The sequence below is a fragment of the Drosophila innubila genome, assembly GCF_004354385.1.
Source record: "Drosophila innubila isolate TH190305 chromosome 3L unlocalized genomic scaffold, UK_Dinn_1.0 0_D_3L, whole genome shotgun sequence".
Classification (NCBI taxonomy): Eukaryota; Metazoa; Arthropoda; class Insecta; order Diptera; family Drosophilidae; genus Drosophila; species Drosophila innubila.
This window is the reverse complement of record NW_022995376.1, coordinates 4,148,477-4,166,281: the sequence shown is the minus strand read 5'-3', so window position 1 is coordinate 4,166,281 and position 17,805 is coordinate 4,148,477. Positions and strand designations below refer to the sequence as shown.

Below are 17,805 nucleotides of genomic sequence, written 5' to 3'. Positions count from 1 at the left end.
AGGCACTTGGCTGTCTGCCTGACTTGACTTAAGGAGCTGCTTCACTTGCCAACACACTCATGCTTTCTCGCTCTCACTCTTTTTCATATTCTTTTTCTTTTTCTTAGTGTGTGTGTGCAACAGTTTGCTTGCAGTCAATAATCGAAATCGACTTGGGCTTGTGGCAATAAAAATTTGTCTTCGCCGCTTAAGTTTTGCGCCTTGTTGCACGGACAGCGGACGACAGACAAAGTGACACCCTGCCACACGTTGCACCCTTTTTGGCGCTGATAATAAAATATGTGACTGCTTGCCACGCTAGCTGGCTTGGTGGTAAGTAGCTTTGGGGCCATTTGGTAATGTGCACCATTTGTTGCCACTCGGTGTGGTGTAAAAAGTGCCACCAAAGCCACTATGTGTGTGTGGCTTTTTCTACAACTTACAACTTGCTCGTTGGCTCGTTGGCTCGTGAGTTATGTTAGCCAAGTTAGTACCAAAAGTGCGCACTGCCGCCGCACATAAGTTTTTCAGCTTCAATTTACTTACAAATTCTATTTATTTTAGGTCTTAAGCAGCAAAACTCCCAGTTGAACATGAGATATATATTTTCTTCCTTTTTTTTTTGGTTACAAATCGCATGCATTTTAAGACAGCTACGGGTGAGTTTATTTGCACTTGATTAACGCAATTGAACACGTCCAAATATAGATGGTCAAAAGTCACGAATCATTTGCCCAACTAAAATAATATATACATATACAATTTTGAATGATTTCCAAGTTATTTGCTGAAGATTTTCTCTGTGTTTTTGGCTGTGTGAGCACACCTTTTGTTAAATCCAAACAAATGCTGACTTTAGCGCCGAAAAATGAATCGACTTTTGTTTCCAGTTGCTCGACTCGCTGCGTATACGTAATATTTTTACAGCGCTTTGCACTTTGCACAGCTACAGCTACAGCTGCATAACATGAGTCAGTAAATCCTTAAAAATATTGTAATGTTACTCGCAGCAGTGTGCAAAAAAGTAAGCAAGAACTAAGAAGTGAAAGGGAAGTTTGCCAGAGAGCAAGAGAAAGGGAGAGAGAAAAGCTAAAGACGTTGCGTCGAGCAGCAGCTTAAGCGCTTTGAGTGCCGAGCAGTAAAAACGCCCACGGAATGCCAACAAAGAGCGAGAGAAGATAGAACAAGCAACAGGACGAGCCACAGGACGAGCCGCAGGACAAGCAGCAATTTCTTGAGCAGCTCAGCGCAGACAAGAAATGAGAATGATTTGAGGCATTAGCTATTGCACTGAAAAAAAGACCAAATTCTCAAATCAAGGACATTCATCTTACATATTTTTTTTGTTAAATAAGACCACTTTAAGATTAAAATGCTAAAACTAAAAAATTAAATCTAAAAAATTGCTTATAAAAAGAATAGATATCTTAAGTTGTTTGGAAAATATGAACATGATATTTTTTATATATATTATATTCATATATAGAAATATTTTAAAAAATACCAAATCAGAACAAAGATTTACTTACTTCTTTTAAACGTAAATCAAAATAAAAAATGTATAAATAATAATACCATAAACATTTTCATTTTTAATCTAATCAGTTTTTTTTTGTTGCTTTAAAAATATAAGAACTTGAAAAAAGATTTACTTACTTCTTATAAACGTAAATCAATATAAACAATTTTTAAATAAAAAACCATAAACATTTTCATTTTTAATCTAATCATTTTTTTTTTGTTGCTTTTAAGAACTTGGTCTTATTTGAAATGTTTCCAAAATCAAGCTGTGTTTTCAACTAAAATTCTTAACTCTGTGACCAAAATCTTGGTTTTAAAACATTTTTTTTTATCAGTGTGCTGGTCTAGGTCCTTCTTCTGCTTCCTCTTCTACCCGCTGTCCGGCACTCTCTCCAGCTGCTTATTTTGTTTCTGCAACTCTCGATGATAGAGCTGTATTTTTTTTTAAAACAAAATTGCTTGACTATTTCTCTTTCTATTTCTCTTAAAGCTGCCATTCTGTTTTTTCCTTTCTTTCTCTCTTTCTCACATTTTTCATCCTTTTCATCTCTCTCTCTCTCCCTCTGAGTGCTGATTGTAAAAGATTTGAGCGTTGAAAGCGCCAAGCAGGCGATGATAGATGATAAAAACTAGCTCGTTTATTCTGCACCTGAATCTTTGATCAGCTGCAAGCAAAGTGCAAAGGGGCAAGAAGAAGGTAAGAGGTAACGGGACAGCCACATAAAACAATACAAAGACAAGGTGCAAAGTCAAATTTAAACGAAGAAAGAAGCAACATTAAAAACAAATTAATTAAATGATTAATTAAATGACACAGACAACTGTATGAGCTGATTTTAAAATCCTCCACATTTTGGCTAGAGATTATCTCAATTTCAGCAATATAAAACTTGCTGTTTATAAGTTCATTCGATTTATAAAATATAATTTATCTGTATAAAAATATTTGAAGATTACAAAAATGTTAGTCAAATTTTTTTAAATCATAAAAAGTAAGTCCTTGGATTTTTTTAAGAGACCTGCAGTACATAAAGCCTGAAAAGGCAAGTACTCATCTGTAATGCGAAATTTTCCCCAAAAAAAGTTGGTAATGTACGAAGAAATTGAGAAAATTTAGTTGTAGCATTTAATAGAGCAATTAATAGAGCAGACATTAAAATTAGTTAAAACTTTGAAAAGTTTTAAGAGTTAAAAAATTTACTAAAAATAAAAATAAAAATTGAAAATATCCTCAACTAAGGAACTTTGTATATATATGCTGTTGCAGAAAAAACCAAAAGAAGATATATGTACACTTTAAAAAATCGTAAGAGTTGGAAAATTTTCTAAAAAAAAATATAAATTGAAAATATCCTCAACGAAGCAACTGTATATATATATATATATATATATATGCTGTTGTAGAGAAAACCAAAAGAAGATATATGTACACATCCTGCTAAAGTCAGTGGTCGCCTTGTGCCTTCAGGCCAACTGTGAAAGACAAAAGCAACAGCTTTCTGCTAACTCCCAGCTGATACCTGCCACCTGCCACATGCCACTAGTGGACTGTCAGCAACATACCTTGGCAGAAATATTGTGCTAAATGCTTTTGTGCCTTGGCTCGACGAGACAACAACAAAATGCTCAAGAAGCTGAGGCAGAAATGGAGATGAAGATGGCAGAACTGGAGAGGGAGAGAGAGAGAGAGAGACTAAAGACTGAAGACTGAAGACTTGGCCCAAACCAAAAGGCCAGGTGAAAGTCATTTCACGCTGTTGTAGCGCAAAAGATTAAAATAATAGCAGCGCGTAAATTAAACAGCCAGCCAAAGACACCATAAGCACCTCAACCACCGCAATCACCGCAATCACCTCAACCACCTGAACCAGCGCAGCAACAACAACGCACCAATCACACAGACTCTTCTTCTGCACAAAGGCATTTCGCATTCTTTTGTGTTTCCTTTGTGTGTGTGTGTGTGTGTGTGTGTGTGTGTGTGTGGTCTGGCACTAAGACCATAAGACGCTTAGCTGCTGGCAGGCATGGGCAATACTTACGCCATTCGCACCATCTGATGTGCCAACGGCAGCAGCAACAACAGCAACAACAACAGCAACAACAGCAACATCGCTTTGTCAGCACTTCATTTTGAGCCAACATGCCGCGTGCTTTACTTAATGCGACTGACAAGTGAGGAAGCAAGACGGAAGGGATGTGGGAGCGAGAGAGGGAGAGTGCTGAGCGCCTTGCAGTTGCATTTCTTTATGGGTATTATGATTGGGCAGGCGACAAAACTGAATAGAAAGAAATGAAAGTACTACCAAAAGTGTGAGCATTAAATTTTATTCTTTTAATTGACTAATTTGCCGCCTTTAAGTTTCATTTCCTTGTGGAAATTATTATTGGGCAGGCGACAAAACTGAACAGAAAGAAATGAAAATACTACCCAAAAGAGTGAGCATTAAATTTTATTCCTTCAATTTCACATCTAAAGCTTACATAACGCAATTGACAAATTTGCCGCCTTGCAGTTGCATTTCTTTATGGGTATTATAATTGGACAGGCGACAAAAATAAAAAGATAAATATGAAAGTACTACCAAATTGTGAGCATTAATTTTTATTCCTTCAATTTCACATCTAAAGCTTACATAACGCAGTTGACAAATTTGCCGCCTTGTAGTTTTATTTATGATTGGACAGGCGACAAAAGTAAAAAGAAAGCAAAGGAAAAGAACTGGACTAAGAAGCTACATATTAATTTTCATAATTTCAATTTTATTTCGAAATTTTTCATATCACAATAGACAAATTTGCCGCCTGGCAGTTGCATTTCTTTTTGAGTATTACTGTTTGACAGGCGACAAAAGCTTATGGAAAAAAGCTGACAAATAAAGCGGAAAATTAATAACTATGGATCTTTTTAACGCCAACTAAGTGATGTCAACAAAAACAGTTTTATATTTAAAAAAAAAAATATATTTTGGAAATAAAAGTTGAACTTAACAATTAAATTACAAAAATATGCCTGTAATCCAGTGAATTCGTAGTTAGAGTTGCCGACCTGTCACATAACTAGAACTATAGTTCAAATACATTAAAAAAAAAAATAACTGGGTTTGAATCCTAAACTGCCATGTTGAAAAAAAAATTTTATATAGCTGATCTGTTTAATCTTGAAATGCTCATAATAATAATAAATTATTGTGATTCTTTATTATTATTTTTTCTTTTAGGCTGAAGGCCAGAAATTTAAAGCGCTTTATTTAGTTCGGATGTAGATTTAATATCGCATAGGAACTTATAATAAATAAGAACATAAATAATACATTTTTTATATTTTTTTCATATGCAAAAAATAATGAAAAATAATAATAATATTTTAATTTTTATTCAAAATTTACGAAATAATACTTGTTTGCTTAAAATATTTTGTAGACTTCATTTATAATAAAAAGAATAAGAAGCTCTAACAATCTATTTCGTAATCTCTTAACATATTGCACTTGACAAACTTGTCGCCTGCACCACTGCATACACCTTTGCAGTGCACAGCACACACACACACACACACACATATGTAAAGGTAAGAGAAGGTATTATGCTCGGTTCGAGGCGTATGTTGCAGTTGAGTGAGGTTGCTGTTGGAGGGTTTTGACAACGCGCTGATTCGTTAAGCTGCCACACAGTCAGACTATGTTGCCTCATGCCACATCGCCACCTCCTGTGGCATGTCCTTTTTTCAACTTGTTCATCTGCTGCTTGCTCTGCTTCTTCTTCGTGCCGTGTGCGCTTAATGCTTTATGTTTTGTTGTTGCTGCTGTTGCTGCTGTTGTTGTTGCTGTTGCAAGGTACTTTGCTTTTGTTCGATGAAACGTAAAAATAGCAACAAGCAACGAAAACTCATTTTTAGAAAATGCCACATAATTCCAACGGATGCGGATAACGTATACAACGACTGTCTTCTTCATCTTCATCTATTTGTTGTTGTTGCATTGAGCTTGTTGCTGTTGTGTGTTGCTGCTGCTCATGTTTACAATTTCAATGCGTCTTTCAACTCGCTGCTCTTCAAAGCAACCGCAAGAAGTTGCTTACGCGCTGTCAGTTTTTTTAATGAATCTTTGGGTTTTTGCCTTCTCCACCATTTCTCCATTTGTGTATCCGCAATCCTGCTTTAACCCCACAGCAACATGTCGCTCTCAGCAACATCTGCTTTGGGGTTAGCTTGGTTTTGGTTGCTCGACAAAAATTTGCGTATTTCATGCTCAACTCAACGGGAGGGAATCTCAATTTTGAACCCTTGACACACACACACACACACACACACACACAGACACGCATATGTAAGCCTGTTGCTGCTGTGTGTGAGAGTTGTTGTTGCTGGTCATTTACGCCCATTTAGCCACATTTAACAAAGTCAACAATAAAGTCAAAAAGTTCTGTCAGCCAGTTCGAGTTGAGGTTGTTGCTGAAGCTGAAGTTGAAGTTGAAGTTAAAGTTGAGGTTTCGACCAAACGATAATTGCCAAAAAGTTTCCATCCCTACCCACCCTATCAACAGGTTCCTCCCGAACTTGATGATGAGGCAACTTGAGCTGCTTAGAAAGATCTCGTATATACCATTAAATCATTATGCGAATTTGAAGCTGTCGAAGCTGTCGATGTATTTGGATTTCAGGCCTCATTAGCGACAACAACAACAATAACAATTGTAATGGGAGCAGCAACAGCAGGTGTCAATTTTAATTTAGTGCCTGGACAAGGATATTGGAGCCGTTGTCTGTTTGCCGGTTTGTGGCTTCTATCTTTGTGTTGTCTGCTCTTAGAGAAATGTCTATGGACTTAGCACTTTAATTAAGCACCAATTAAGTCCGAATCCAATCAATTGGCACAATATTTAAGCAATTAATTGGAAAATGGAATGGAATATAAGATAAATATTGATATTCATATTTCAAGTAAAATTATTATAAAATAGTGGTAAAATCGTAATAAATTGTAGTTTTCCTTAAATAAAAGAGAAATGACAAGGAAAACTTCTTTTAATATGTTCGTATACGTATACGTCACTTTGACTCAATAAAAGTTTCCTTTTTAGTGTATGAGCAGAAAAATCGTAAAACAAATATTTTTTTTCTTCAAAATAGTACAAAAATTCCAAAAATTTGGTCTAGCTCTCCTAAAGTAACAAGAGAGGGTCGTATTATTTGAAAATTAATCAAAAAAAAGATTATTAAAGTATGGAATGAATATTCTTTAGTTAATTTGGATATTCTTTATGTAAGATAACTTTTTTTTTAAGTAAATGAAAACCCATTTTAAAAAAAATATAAAAATAATATTATTTTAAGAAAACTAGAAACTAGTTGTAAATATGTACTACTTAATTTTGAGCAGAAAAAGCTTAAATTTAGCTAAAGTAAATCGTGAATGTGATTTTTCTAGGTGTAAAAATTAATTATGAAAGTCAGAAACAACCTGAATTTAAGTACACAGTGATAATAGCTCGATTTAAGTTATTAAAGTTAATTTTTAAAAAGGCATAACTATACATTTAACATATGTATATTTTAGTTACTTAAAAAATTCTACATTTTAATACGTTTTCTTCAGAGTATATCTCATATTTGACAGTCTCGTGGACACTGCGTTAATCATGGCCAACAGATAAATTTGTATAATATATTATAGAGCTCAGATAGCTCAGTTATACTTGTGTGCAGACAGACAGACAGTCGACTCTTAATTGATATGCAAAGCGTCAATTGGCGCGACTTGGAATCTAGTTGAAATGCTTTTAAAGACGTTAATGAAGCCACTGGTATATTTGCGTGAACAACCGCTGCGCATGCCAAACAAGGCCAAAAGACAGTCAAACCTAGCTATAACTAAAGTTTATGTATACAAAGGGAATATTTATATATATATATAAAACTGTTTGTCCTGACTGACTGAATAATCTTCGTGCAGCTCAAACGGTAGGACCGAGGAGAATGAAATTTTGGCACAACATAGCTGAGCAAATTTCATCGTGCAAGCTAGAAATTCTATGAAAATACTTAAAGTTGTGTATAAAAATTCCTCTCATAAATATTGTTTATATATAACGCTAAAATATTTATCAAAATATTTTAAGTTGTTAAGAAATAGACTTACTTTTATTACTATTTTATTATAGCATTATATTTATTGAAATATTTAAAGTTGTTAAGAAATATAATTATTTTTATTACTATTTTATTATAGCATTATATTTATTGAAATATTTAAAGTTGTTAAGAAATAGAATTACTTTATGACTATTGTCTCTTTTTTTTGTTGATTATTTTAGCGTGTTTTAACTGTAATTTATTGAAATAAAAAGCCATTCGAATATGTTGATTGAAACTTAAACTTTTATTTTATTTCGTTAACAAAATCACAAGCAGCAGAAGTGGGCAATATATGCTCAACCATGTGGCTAAAACATGGCGCATTATTCCCATGGATTTCTTACTTCTTCAGCAGCAGAGGGGCGGCGGCAAAGGGGCGTGCCACATAGGGGGCGGCAAAGGGAGCACTGTAGGCCAGAGGGGCGGGGGCGGCATAGCGGGTGTAGGCAGCGGCGTAGGGGGCAGCAATTGGTGCGGTGTAGGCGGCGGTGGCAACTGGAGCGGTGTAGGCGGCGGCAGCGAAGGGTGCGGTATAGGCGGCGGTGTAGGCAGCTGGGAAGGCGGCGCTGTGGGCGACCTGGTGAGCAGCAGGCAGGTGCGGTATAGACCAAAGGATAGGCCAAAGGAGCGGCGGCCAAAATACCCGGCTTGGCCGAAGCCACAGCCACAACAGCGAAGAAGCAGACAGCGAACTGTAGAATTCAAAAATATATAGATTCCCAATCAGTTGCTGTATATAACTAGTTGAGCTGAAAATGACTTACGAATTTGAACATTTTGAGTGTTGGTTTTTGGATTTGGTTTTGCAGTTGTCAGCTGGTGAATGAGCAGTTGATTTGTGATGCCAAATTGTTGGCTAGCTGCTGCTTTTATAGCTATGGCCAACACTTGCACTTTTTTGTTTTCTATTATTTTTGGTTGGTCTTAGCCCTCTTGATTCTTTTTTTATATGCTGATCACGTGCGCGACAGTTGCCAAGTCAACGACTGACGACAGAGACGGCGACAGAGATGGAGACAGAGAGAAAGAGAAAGACAGAGACAATGCTGTCCATGTTGCGCATGCGCAATTTTTGGCCAGCAAATTCAATTGGCCCGGCTTTAATGTCTTAGCCAAGTGCGTGCCTGGCGTCCGTTACTTTTGCCACGATTTCTGTGCGTTTGTCCATGACCTTGAGCTGCAGTTTTTTATTGGGATTTCTGTGCTGGGCATTGGTATTACCACTCCGAAACGGTAGCTCATTAAACCACTGATTATCACGATAAAGTGTCAGGCGAATCGAATTGTAAATTTTTATTGATTGAATCTATTAACGTGGCCAACGAATTTCATAAGAATGCGATAAGTTTTCATAAAAGTATTTAATGATTTTCTATGGACTTATTATATATTTTATTTAATTATTAGTACAGGAACTACGAATTTGGTTTCCTTTTTCATACTCAAATTTTTAGCGCTTATATTTAATTTTAAGAAAGAATGAATTGCAATTAAATCGTGTAATATTTTATATTATCATAAGTTATATTTCTTGTTTATGATATTTATTAACAAGGTATTAAAATTCTTAAAAATATTTATTAATTTATATGATTAAAGTGGCAATCGAATTTCATAAGATTGCGAAAAAATGTTGTATCTAACTTTAATAAGATTTTTGGAATGCAACTTTTTTAAATACTTAAATATAAATAAATTATACAATTTTTACGGAATTAATTTTGTAACAATTACATTTATTTAAAAGAATGCAATTAATATTATTTATAATACTTAAGGTGGCCAATCCCTGTGTCTCATTTCATATTTATGATACCTAATTAATTTCCATAAAAAATGTAAGAAATACCTAAAAAATTTTCATTAAACATTTATCAAAAGTCTACATTAATTCATTATTTGAATACCCCGAAACTTTAAAATTTGTAAGCTTTGGTTTCCTAAGCGTCAAAAGTCAAGTCAGTCAACGGCTAACGGCGATGTTGGCTGCATTTGTAAGCGCGGCCTTCATTTAAAGCCCTTGGATTTGGAATTGGAATTGGGATGCGACATGTATTTGTTGGGACAGTATAAAAGCTCGCAAGTGGCCCAAACTCAACATCAAACAACGCTCCAAGCTTCAAGTGTCTACACACAAATCAGCAAACCAAAACAACCAAAATCAACATGAAATTCGTGAGTAGCCAAGACATTAAATCCTGTTACTGTTCCTGCTCCTGTTCCTACTCCTGTTCCTACGTTTACTCCTACTTCTGCTCCTCTTCCATTTGCTAACCTCTCCTCTGCTTTGTCCACAGTTCGCCGTCTGCTTCTTCGCTGTTGTGGCTGTGGCGGCCGGTATTTTGGCCGCTCTTTGGCTATACTGCACCTGTTGCTTGCTGTCGTCGGCGCGCTGCCTATGTGGCACCTATGCCTCCAGCTACTCCGCTCACCAGGTCGCCCACAGCGCCGCCTTCCCAGCTGCCTACACCGCCGCCTATACCGCACCCTTCTCTGCCGCCGCCTACACCGCTCCAGTTGCCACCGCCGCCTACACCGCACCAATTGCTGCCCCCTACGCCGCTGCCTACACCTCCCCCATTGCCGCTGCCTACACCCGCTATGCCGCCCCGCCCTCTGGCCTACACTGCACCCTGGCGCACCCCTGCACCCTGGCCGCTGCTCCCGTGCTGCTGAAGAAGTAAAGCGCAAATATGTGACCATTTGTTGAGATCCTGTGTAAATAAAGATTTCTAGATATGCTCGAAAAAAAAACTGAAAACCAACTGCAGTAAATTATTTCAAAAACTCCAAACTGGCATAACTTTGACAAAACTTGACCGATTTTCGACTGGAATATCATTTTGTTCATTATTTGGTCAGTAAATTTATTCAGCATCAAAGTTTTAAACACTAAAAAAATTTAATTTTTTGCTCACCACTGTCAAAAAATTTCCAAACCTTGACATTTTTTACTAAATTTCAAACAGCCATAACTTTGCCAAAACTTGACCGATTTTCATGCGGAATATCATTTTGATCATTATTTGGCCTCTACTTTGATTCTGCATCAAAATTTTACTAGCTTAAAAAATTTCACTTTTTGGTCATCACTGGGAATTTTTCCATACCTACCCCTTGACACTTTTTTTAAAACTTCAAACAGCCATAACTTTGCCAAAACTTGACCGATTTTCTTGCGGAATATCATTTTGATCATTATTTGTCCTCTACTTTGATTCTGCATCAAAATTTTACTAGCTTAAAAAATTTCACATTTTGGTCATCACTGGGAATTTTTCCATACCTACCCCTTGACACTTTTTTTAAAACTTCAAACAGCCATAACTTTGCCAAAACTTGACCGATTTTCTTGCGGAATATCATTTTGATCATTATTTGGCCTCTACTTTGATTCTGCATCAAAATATTACTAGCTTAAAAAATTTTATTTTTTGGTCAACACTGGTAATTTTTCCATACCTACCCCTTGACACTTTATCTCAAACTTCAAACAGCCATAACTTTGCCAAAACTTGACCGATTTTTATGCGAAATATCATTTTGATCATTATTTGGCCTCTAAATTAATTCTGCATCAAAAATTTACTAGCTTAAAAAATTTCATTTTTTGGTCATCACTGGGAATTTTTCCATACCTACCCCTTGACACTTTTTTTAAAACTTCAAACAGCCATAACTTTGCCAAAACTTGACCGATTTCCATGCGAAATATCATTTTCATCATTATTTGGCCTTTAAATTAATTCTGCATCCAGCTATTTAGTATTTTTTTCCGCTATGGATTAGTATTCATTAAAGATAAAAACTAAATAATTAACATATTACATAAACTGCAATTATTTCCTTATTATTTCATAGCTCTCACTTCCTCTAAGCTTGATTAACTTTTTGCTCCATATGCTCATAACGCGTACATAATAACCTTCCCTCTCTCTCACTCTCTTTTCTGCTCCGTTCCCACTTCCTATGATTACTGTGCTAATTCCTTTCTCCCTCTTTTTCCCGTTTGGCTGTCAGCTTCACAACTGTACTTAAAATCTTATTGATAAACAGTTCACCCAACCACAATTCAATGGAAAATTAATTAACAAATGTCATAAATGGGTTGAAAAAAAGAGTTCAACACTTGGGAAATGACGAGCTCTGAAGAGTGGAGTGTTTAAGGGTGTAGGGTGGAATGGTGGAAGAGGGAAGGGAGAAGAGAGAGTGGAAAATGCAGCGCTTAAATCTCACTAATTAGAAGTATCGAGTGTGCGCTTATCAAGGGGGAATATATCAAGGTGTTTACAGTGCCAAACATCAACCCAACACATCTATATATACAGTCCAACATACACACACTCACACACACCTACACACACACTCTGTGGCATATACACACACACTCCAAAAAGTGTTGAAGCGTGAATTTTGCTTAAAAATGCCAATTACGCGATTTTGCAAGGCAATGGACAAGTTAAGGGAGCAAAAGAGGCAGCAAGAGGGAGTGAGGAGTGCGGGTGTATTTAAGGGTTGGTGTAAGTGGGTGTCTATAACATGCCAGCCAACAAAGTTGTGCGAATATTTCAGTTGTTGCTGCCACAGTTGATGATGTTGTCGCTGCAGCATTTCCCCAACTTCCTTTGCATTGCTCTGCGTCTTTCTCTTTCTCTTGCCCCTTTCTCTTCCCCTTCTTCTTCGCTCTCTTCAAGTGTTTGCCTTGTGACTGTGCATACGCAAAATGTACAGCAGATTTGTCTGGGGTTTTTCAGTAGGCGTGGCAGTCGCCTACTAAATGCACAATCATGATGCACAGCAATTGAAATTACCCGCCAGCAACATTAGCAACAACAGCGGCAACAACAGCAACATATTTGTTTTGTCACTTGACTCCAAGCTGGCCATAGATCTGTGTGTGTGTCCGTGTGGCAACTGCAATGCTGCAGCCTTTTCATTGTCAAGTTTGCCCGCATGCTGCAAGTGTATAAATGATTCCATATATTGGTTAATCCTTCTAAAAGCTTTGATGCAGCTTGCAACAACAAAGAAAAAAGCGCAGCCGCAATTCTCAAGTGACCCTCGCATTGGCAACATATCAAAGCAGTCGCTGCCACACCCCCACCTCCTCCGCCCCCTATTTTCTATGCTGTTGCTGCTGTTGAGGCATGACTAAGTGGCAACGAGTAATTAAAAAGAAATGTGCACAAAAAAAGGCGCAAAGAAATTGGTGCGCTCCGTTTGCTTGCCACAAAGACTTCCACGCCCCCACACCCTACCCCCACCCCTTGTCCACCCTTCCCCTTATAGGAAACACCCCTAGCCAATGCACTGTGGCTTCCTTAGCTGAAATTGCTGGTAAAAATCTGTAACTTTTGAGCCAGTTGAAATATTATTCTAAAATTAAAAATATATATATCCAAAACATTCAAGAAATGATTGAAAACAAAATAAAAGTCAAACGAATACTTCTTAATAATCACCAAAAAAAATATATAATTGATGAAAAATAAAAAAAAAATAGTATTTTTCCTTTTTTTGCTCAAATGCTTAAAAAATTAATATTGTTTAATTATACTAATTATAAGTAATTTTATTTCAACTAAGCAAAATAAAAAATTTCGAATATCATTATATTATGGGGTTTTTTTTAAAATACATTTATTTAATAAACTAATAGTTACAGTAAACTTTTTTAAATAAAACAGAAAAGATACGTTAGAAATCTTCAAAAATAAATGATCACTATTATTAAATGGTTTTTAGACTTGATATTTTGCATTTAAAAATATAGCATAAAAAACTTGTTTTTCTGTTTTTTTTTTATTTTTGAAAAATATAATAATATATGACGTATAGTTTTTTAAATTATATTTTTCCAAAATATAAAAAAAAACAGAAAATAATACTTTTTTGATACAATATTTAGTGAAAAAAAAATTGTTTTCTGGCTGTAAGAAAATTTCCGGCAAATTCCTTCTGTATAAATTCCTTGAATCAATTAATAATTTAAAAATTTGAAATTTTTTTCCAACTATTTTTTAAAATACGATCCATAGTGCAATTGGCTGGCGTATCCAAGTTAGGAGCTGTGCAAACTGTGTGAACCGGGAAAAAAAGCTGCGTAAAATATGCGCCACTTTAGCCTTACGAACTGAGTTTATTGCCATAATAAAGGCGTCTCGCAAATGGGCGTGGCAGCAGCTGTGCGAGCGCGTTAATGCGTCGCTCAAGTGCCGTAAAACGTGAGCGACACTCGCACACACTCGCACACACACACACACACCTACTCCTTGCAGATCCTTGAAGCAAGTCTATTATAAATTTTGTTTTGAATTTGTCTAGAAATGCGTGCGACATTTGACGGCGGCTGCTGCCTTTAAGTGGTTTCAACAAATTATTCATGACAAAGTGCCACGAAATCCACACAAGGCAACCTTGCAACAGAAGAAGAGGGGAGAGGGTAACCCTAGGGCAACCCTAGAGGGTTGCAAGATTGCCAATCACTACGTGCAGCTACTGAAATCAGGGCTGCAAAACTCAAAAGCTCAAGTTGCTCTTTTGAAAGTTTTCAAATACTTTTATTCAACAATTGGAAAACAAATTTCAGTTACGTAAGTACAGAGCTGAGATAATTTCATGATAAAAAATAAAATATTAAAAAGTTTTAGTCCTAGAAATATCTGAAATCATTTTTGTTAATTTTGTAAAGTACTTTTCAGATATTATAGTGATCTTTACAGAAAATGGCGTCTATTATTTATCAGCTGCAACGCTTAAAAAGCTTTCAGCTTAAGCCTGAACTTGAAAGTTTCTCTCATTGAGTGTTGATTAATTCTAAAATTTCATATAAAGCTTTTAGCATTAGCATTGCCTTAAACATTATTCCTATATATCAGCAATTTATTGATTATATAACTATACACGTATATCAAATTTTAAAAAATTCAATACTTATGAGAGTTGTTAAAATATAATTTGCTTAACAATTTTCACAACTCTCCAATTAATTTCTTAAGCAGCTTTTCATCCCTGGAGCAATTGCTCTGTGAGGCGGGTGTTGCTCTCATTTAACAAGAAATGTGTGTGAGTGTGTGTGTGTGCATGTGTGTACTGTATTTGTATTTCAAACTTTTGTATTTTATAATTGGTTTATGGCTTTTGTAGAGCGACTCGGGAAGCCGCATTTCAATTGGTTTTTGCGCAAAAACCTAATCAAATTACCAAAAGGCCGCAGCACGTGCCAAATGCGTTTAACATGCGACTACAACAATAATAAAAAATAAATAAAATGAAAAATACAAAAAAAAAAATATATATATATATAAAAAAAACTGTGCCATTAAGCGACGACTGTCAAGACGCCAAAGCGTCAAACGTCAAGTCAGTCAACGGCTAACGGCGATGTTGGCTGCATTTGTAAGCGCGGCCTTCATTTAAGGCCCTTGGATTTGGATTGGATTCGGAATTGGAATTGGAATTGGGATGCGTCATGTATTTGTTGGGACAGTATAAAAGCTCGCAAGTGGCCCAAACTCAACATCAAACAACGCTCCAAGCTTCAAGTGTCTACACACAAATCACAAAACCAAAACAACCAAAATCAACATGAAATTCGTGAGTAGCCAAGACATTAAATCCTGTTCCTGCTCCTGTTCCAGCTCCTACTCCTTTGCCTCTTCCATTTGCTAACCTCTCCTCTGCTTTGTCCACAGTTCGCCGTCTGCTTCTTCGCTGTTGTGGCTGTGGCTTCGGCCAAGCCGGGTATTTTGGCCGCCGCTCCTTTGGCCTATACCGCACCTGCTGCTGCTGCTGTCGTCGGCAGCGCTGCCTATGTGGCACCCTATGCCTCCAGCTACTCCGCTCACCAGGTCGCCCACAGCGCCGCCTTCCCAGCTGCCTACACCGCCGCCTATACCGCACCCTTCGCTGCCGCCGCCTACACCGCTCCAGTTGCCACCGCCGCCTACACCGCACCAATTGCCGCTGCCTACACCCGCTATGCCGCCCCCGCCCCTCTGGCCTACACTGCACCCCTGGCTGCACCCCTGGCCGCTGCTCCCGTGCTGCTGAAGAAGTAAAGCGCAAATATGTGACCATTTGTTGAGATCCTGTGTAAATAAAGATTTCTAGATATGCTCGAAAAAAACTGAAAACCAACTGCAGTAAATTAGTTGAAGCAAAACATGAAAAAAAGATTGTACGCCGAAGATTAAATACCCTTGAAGAGGCCTGTTCAATCCTAGACAGCTACACAATAGGTAGTAGTTTACCAAATTTGGTCAGGATTTAAAGGAAAATAAGAAAGAGTTATTCTGTGAGAATTGTTGAGATACTATTTAGAAAACCATCAAAATCTTTCATATTAAAAATGAAATTTCGACGGATCTTTCTATATGAATAACTAGTCCGATTTTAAACAGTTTTGAACAAGAGGTTGAAAATTATTCAAAAACAATTCAAAATATATCATCTGTAAGTTTGTTTGAGATATTTTTTAAAATATAACACAGCTTTGTATACTAAATGTTAATTTGAAACTTATATTTTTAATGGTAAGGTTTTCAATTAGTTTTAAAGAATTATTGAAGACAGTTTCAAATACACAATGTGTGAGTTGGATTAAGATATTTTAAAAAATAAGACCTTTTTTCTAATAATCTTTTCTATGGCAGCTATATGATTTTGAAGTGAGGCTTAAACAATTTTTAACGAATTATCAAAGAAAGTTTCAAATGCACAATCTGTGAGTTTGGCTAAGATATTTTCAAAAATAAGAACTTATTTCAACTATAGGTTGATTTTCAAACAATTTTTTCTATGGCAGCTATATGATAAAGAAAAGAGGTCTGAACAATTATTAACGGATTATCAAAGACAGTTTCAAATACACAATCTGTGAGTTTGGTTAAGATATTTTCAAAAATAAGAAGTTTTTCCAACAATAGATGGATTTTCAACCAATCTTTTTTATGACAGCTATATGATATATGTAGAAGTGAGGTTTGAACAAATTTTAACTGATTATTGAAGACACAATCTGTGAGTTTGGTTAAGATATTTTAGAAAATAAGAAGTTTTAACAACAATAGGTGAATTTTCAACTTAATGCGCTACACATTTCATGATGAAATTATAGTACCCAACCTATGCAAGGATATAATGAACTTCCAACGGATTCTGAGCCTTAAAGTTAATGCCTGCCTGGGTGTATGGTTGGTTGGTTGGTTGGTTGGTTGGCTGACTTTATGCTTCACTGTACTTTGCATGGCAACAATTTGTGGCAGCGGGCAGTTTCAAGAGTTTTGGCCTTATCGAAATTCAAGCATCTGCGGGCAGTCACCATGGCAGTCTGCACCAGGTGCAAGTAGCACGTTGCAAGTAGCAAAAGTAGCAAGTTGCAAGTTCTTCTTTTGCCTGCGATTCAGATTCAACTTTCTATTTAAAAAGGGATTTCTTTTGATGCAAGAGTATATGAAATATGCTGCCTTTCAGCGCTTCCTGCCCCAGCGACAGTCAAGTTTTCTGCTTGACTTTGTCGAGCGTTGAGAGCTGCCCAGAGGAGGATTTGAAGGAGCTGCTTATCATAACTTTGGCATCTCGTTCCCATCCAAATCCTCTTACTCTGACTCTGACTCTGACTCTGACTCCTCCTCCAGCTGCCGTTGCAGGTAGTAAACGCCAAGTAGTTGTAAAGTTTCGCAACGTTAGCGGAAAAGTCTTGTAAAAAATGAAAATATAGACGCGGTGGCACAAGTCTTCCGCCGGGGATTCACTGGAGTGACTGCACCATTTTCACAAGTTCTCGCAACAGATAGCGTCCAAATTTAATGACCTTTTATTCAATAAAACTGCGTCAAGTTCCAAAACTTTTCAACAAGCTGCATTGTAATGCGTTTGTGCACTTTGCCAGCTCAAATACCCTGTAGAATAGAGGCGGATATGAATATCATAAAAGACGGGAAAAGTTCTAAGAGTTGCTAAAAAGCATGCTGAGCTGTCCATATAAATTTGATTTATATTTATATGATAACTATAACTATAATTTACCTATCTATTTCTTCGCATTACGTCTGTTTATTTATTTATTTTTATTTAAATATCAAATTAATAAAATTATTTCTATCTCTAAAGTCTCATTAATAAGAAAATCCATACTGTAATATGAAATATTTATTCTATTCGTCTTAGAA

General features: G+C 36.5%; 2 protein-coding genes across 3 annotated transcripts; one reads left to right on the top strand and one right to left on the bottom strand.

The window, feature by feature from the left end:
• Nucleotides 1-7,854: 7,854 nt before the first annotated feature.
• LOC117788208 (pupal cuticle protein C1B-like) lies at nucleotides 7,855-8,464 on the bottom strand. The gene is given in 3 exon segments (XM_034626904.1): nucleotides 7,855-8,223; nucleotides 8,225-8,325; nucleotides 8,398-8,464. Coding segments are annotated over 3 exon segments (363 nt in total). The 5' UTR covers nucleotides 8,410-8,464; the 3' UTR covers nucleotides 7,855-7,973.
• Nucleotides 8,465-9,762: 1,298 nt separating this feature from the next.
• LOC117787855 (vitelline membrane protein Vm26Ab-like) lies at nucleotides 9,763-15,769 on the top strand. 2 transcript variants are annotated; one of them, XM_034626473.1, is made up of 2 exons: nucleotides 9,763-9,808; nucleotides 15,328-15,769. In XM_034626473.1, exons 1-2 carry the CDS (start codon nucleotides 9,800-9,802, stop codon nucleotides 15,691-15,693), a joined length of 375 nt encoding a protein of 124 aa, XP_034482364.1. In that variant the 5' UTR covers nucleotides 9,763-9,799; the 3' UTR covers nucleotides 15,694-15,769. The 2 variants fall into 2 exon arrangements, with proteins under 2 accessions (XP_034482364.1, XP_034482363.1); XM_034626472.1 differs by lacking the exon at nucleotides 9,763-9,808 and adding an exon at nucleotides 15,171-15,229.
• The last annotated feature ends 2,036 nt before the right edge of the window (nucleotides 15,770-17,805 follow it).